This window comes from Sinocyclocheilus anshuiensis, unplaced genomic scaffold, assembly GCF_001515605.1.
Source record: "Sinocyclocheilus anshuiensis isolate Anshui unplaced genomic scaffold, SAMN03320099.WGS_v1.1 scaffold1201, whole genome shotgun sequence".
NCBI lineage: Eukaryota > Metazoa > Chordata > Actinopteri > Cypriniformes > Cyprinidae > Sinocyclocheilus > Sinocyclocheilus anshuiensis.
The window spans coordinates 150,635-154,705 of record NW_015549617.1 but is presented as its reverse complement, the minus strand read 5'-3'; the positions used below and the strand labels follow the sequence as shown (position 1 = coordinate 154,705).

At 35.2% G+C, this 4,071-nt stretch overlaps 1 protein-coding gene across 3 annotated transcripts in view; it reads right to left on the bottom strand.

The window, feature by feature from the left end:
* LOC107659286 (netrin receptor UNC5D-like) overlaps window positions 1–4,071 on the bottom strand; it is a 175,369-nt gene that overhangs the window by 55,827 nt on the left and 115,471 nt on the right. For all 3 annotated transcript variants that reach the window (XM_016448168.1, XM_016448169.1, XM_016448170.1), the window contains exon 2: window positions 1,307–1,522. In XM_016448168.1, coding sequence (XP_016303654.1) covers window positions 1,307–1,522 — 216 coding nt within the window. The remainder of the gene's footprint in view (window positions 1–1,306; window positions 1,523–4,071) is intronic.

Below are 4,071 nucleotides of genomic sequence, written 5' to 3'. Positions count from 1 at the left end.
ACCGATAGTTCCAGCAATCAACTATCGGTGCCGATTAATCGGCAAAACCGATACATTGGTCGACCTCTAATTGTGAGTTTATGGTATGAATCTGTGGGTTGCCCTGTGTTCTATGTCTTTGTTTGTTCAGCACTTTGGTCAGGTGTGTTTGCTGTTTTTAAATGTGCTATATAAATAAAACAAACTTGAAACTTTTCCCATATGTTGACGAGAAAATAATTTGTTGTGATTTTTCATTTTCCCATTATCAAGCCCTCAATAATTTCACAGCACAGCAATCACACAATAATGAACTTCCAGAAGCAATTAAGAGGCTATTCCTGGCACGTAGCCTTCATGCGGGGCAAATGCCTATGTGGACTAATCATGGTGTGCTTCAGAGAAGCTGGTGGATTAGGTTTTTATTTTTTGTTAATACAGAAGTTGAAATCCTCTAATCAATGCACTGTCGAGTGTACCTATGACAGTTCCTGTAATTCAGCCTAAATTGTGCTGGACATCATTGCAGCTGGCAGGCTGCCAAGGAAAGATGAAAGGAATGTTACAGAACTTAAAACAATACAACATCTGACTTTACAAGTAGGTGGGGAAGAAAAAAATCGATACGAGTTATTTTTAGTTATATTTTTATTCATTTTGTTAATATTTTTGGCATTTTTTTTAGCATTGGTCAGTGCACACAATTATTTATATTCCACCCAAATCCAGACTCTGAACAGGCTAATAATACAACTGTGCAAAGCACTGAAACCCAGTGACGCCGAATAAGAAACAAGTGTGTAAAAAGACTGCAACATATCACAGTTCTGAAACACAACAGCCATAGTAACCATAAAGAATCTCAATGTTACTGTATCATGACAGATGTCAAATCAACCCAGCCATGATCTTTATTTATTCATGAGAATATCACAATGAGCATCTAAATCTCTCCTGTGATGCAGACTAACTGGGAAATAACCAGCTGTAGTGTGAAGACAAATTCTGAAGCAATTTATGGAATAAAATTCTCAGACTACATAACAGTGAATACAGTTGACAAAACTTACCAACTGACCAATTAAATGTCCTTTTATCATATATATTCCTGGCTTTTTTAGATAGTGTTTTCATAATGAGTTATAAAAAGCAAAATACAGAACAAAAAATCTAGAGGAGACAAAGAGGAAAAAGATCCATTAAGGATCTAACAGATAAGAGATTTAAGTGTACAGATGAACCAACAGGCTTATATTGACATACATAAAATATTTCTTTAAAATAAATGATTAGGTGGACAGCAGCAGCCAGATCATATGTGTCTTACCAGTGTTATGGTCCATGTACTCTTGTGAGGTATGTTGGTTCTGATGGACCCATTCCCCATTACATTTGAAGAAGATCTGCAGGGCAGGGGTCGCACGGCAGCGCAGCTTGATAGGGTTGTTTTTGATTATGTAAGCATCCTCAGGCTCTTGCAGGAAGTGAGGTAATGTCCCACCAACTGATGACAGAGAATCAGCGAGGGCATCACTGACGGCTCCTGTGAAATCAATTAACATGTCAGAAATGAGCACACTTCTCTAGCACATTTATTCAGATTTTAATCTTAATTTAATGCCTATTTTTGGATCCTTGAACATCCCAGGAACATCATTTGCATGTGTGCCTTTGTACTTAATTTTTTTTTAATGAAAAATAATGCAAACTTATCTAAACGTGGTCTGCATTTAATATAGCTTCAGGTTTGTAAATATGCTGCTTTTCCTCTGGGAATGTTCTGAGCTTCCCATTGATTTTAAACTGTGTGCCAAAGAGACAATTCCACTAAAACAATTCAAACCATTTTCTACTTTAAAAATGCATTAGCTTTCCCTGAGTGCGTTTGTGATGAAAAGAATAAAAGAATTAGCGATGGAAGAGAGTGCGACTGATTGCTTTGTGTTTGACTGATAAGCTAAAATGCATCTCAGTGCAGAAGAAAGTGAGAATGCTCTTCCTTGGGCAGAGTGTTTATTTTTATTTTTTTCTTTCTGCTATCATTCTTTTTAAAGAATAAAATAGCACACAGACCAATAGAGATGGAGAAGAGAAATAAGACAGGGGTGTTAATGATGGAGGGAAATTAGAAAGATTTTAATTGGAGATAATTACATGAAAGCCATTTTAATAATTGTAGTTGCCTACACCATTTCTGACACTCTGGAATAAAACTCTCCACCCATGAGAGACCAGACATACATAGGGTTGAATACTAGACAGTATACATCTACCAATAATCGGTTTTACCAATATTTTTCCCAATATTTAAGCATTTTTCTATTATCCGATATAGGTTTTGTAATATCAGATTCACCGATATATGTCGCTTTGAGAATTGTGTGCAAGACCTCCATTATGGCACTGCATCTTGAAGAGAGATGAGTCAACAACAGCGTTTACAGGTAAAGTAATTTGATTTGCTTTAATTGATATGCTTTTTTTTAACATATCAGCCAATAATGCATAAATAAGATGTGTTACATAAATGAATGATATGTACACTGAACAAAATTATAAACGCAACACTTTTGTTTTTGCCCCCATTTTTCCTAGAGTGGCCTTTTATTGTGGCCAGCCTAAGGCACACCTGTGCAATAATCATGCTGTCTAATCAGCATCTTGATATGCCACACCTGTGAGGTGGATGGATTATCTCGGCAGAGGAGAAGTGCTCACTAACACAGATTTAGACAGATTTGTGAACAATATTTGAGAGAAATAGGCCTTTTGTGTACATAGAAAAAGTCTTAGATCTTTGAGTTCAGCTCATGAAAAATGGAGGCAAAAACAAAAGTGTTGTGTTTATAATTTTGTTCAGTGTAGTTTAAGCTTGGCATTGAGAAATAGAGATAAACTCAACGAGAGTCATGCAATCCATAAAGTTATGCCCCAAAGGCCTAACTTTACATGAGTTAAATAAGACAGACTTAAATAAGTGCATGTTGGAAACAAACCAGCCTAATTTAACTCTCTCTGTTGTTTATGAAATGTAATTATACTCTTGTAAAGCTGCCATTCATGAGTCCCATTCACACATGATTGACGCTCAGGCATGCTCCAGTATGGCCGCCGTTTGTAGCTTTTAACAAGATCCACTCACTCAAGACTGCCTAAATTACATTAACATTTTCTATATAACTTATTTCGTTAATAAGCATCCAAGTAATTACAGTTCTGTGGAAATTATCTCCACGAAAGTTCACAATTTGAATATACGTTCTGTGTAAACGCACAAATAAAACCAGTGCTCTGTCAGCAGGCATTTCATTTCATAATCAGGACAGACGAAAATACTATTAATAACCCTGATAACATGCCAGTTGAGATCAACTCTGAATTTGAAATGATGTATATCGCCGTTTTGTTTTTTATTTCCTCAATGTATAGTGTTGTTTTATGCTTTCATGTATGTTCTTTATTTTTGTTACAAACAGTTAACCTGTTTGTTTAACTGATCAAAGCTTTTATTTAACAAAGACACTTTAATGATAGTGCACTTTATATATTTATTATTTGTTTATTTATTTACTTGTTTATTTATCTGTTTTTCTTTCTTTCAGTTTTAGACCCCTCTATTTACTGATGTAGAAATAATGTTGTTTAGTTTGGTTTGCAAGGAGGGAGTGAAATTACAGTACTGAAAGTGTTGTAAATAAAAATGCTTGTTCAGTTCAGTACTGTTGTTAACATTGTGTCAAAATCAGAAGTAAAACAATAAATAAATATCGGTTCTGCATATCAGTTATCGACCACATAAACATGCATATAATCGGTATCGGTTCTAAAAAATTTATATCCATCGATCTCATTTGAACATTGCAAAATCTGTCAGATGTGCAAAATCCCATGAAAGCCATTAAACTAGCAGCTAATTCAGCTCTGCCCACTGAAATCTAATATACTTACATTTTTTTCATGAACCTAGGAGAGGAGGTAATTCTGACTCTGCTATGACAATCTGGCGCTTCTGAATCAGCGACTGTAAGTATGTTTTGTTACTAGTTTAAGTATTTGCTATTGACTGTTCAAATGCGGAGTTTTGCGCATATA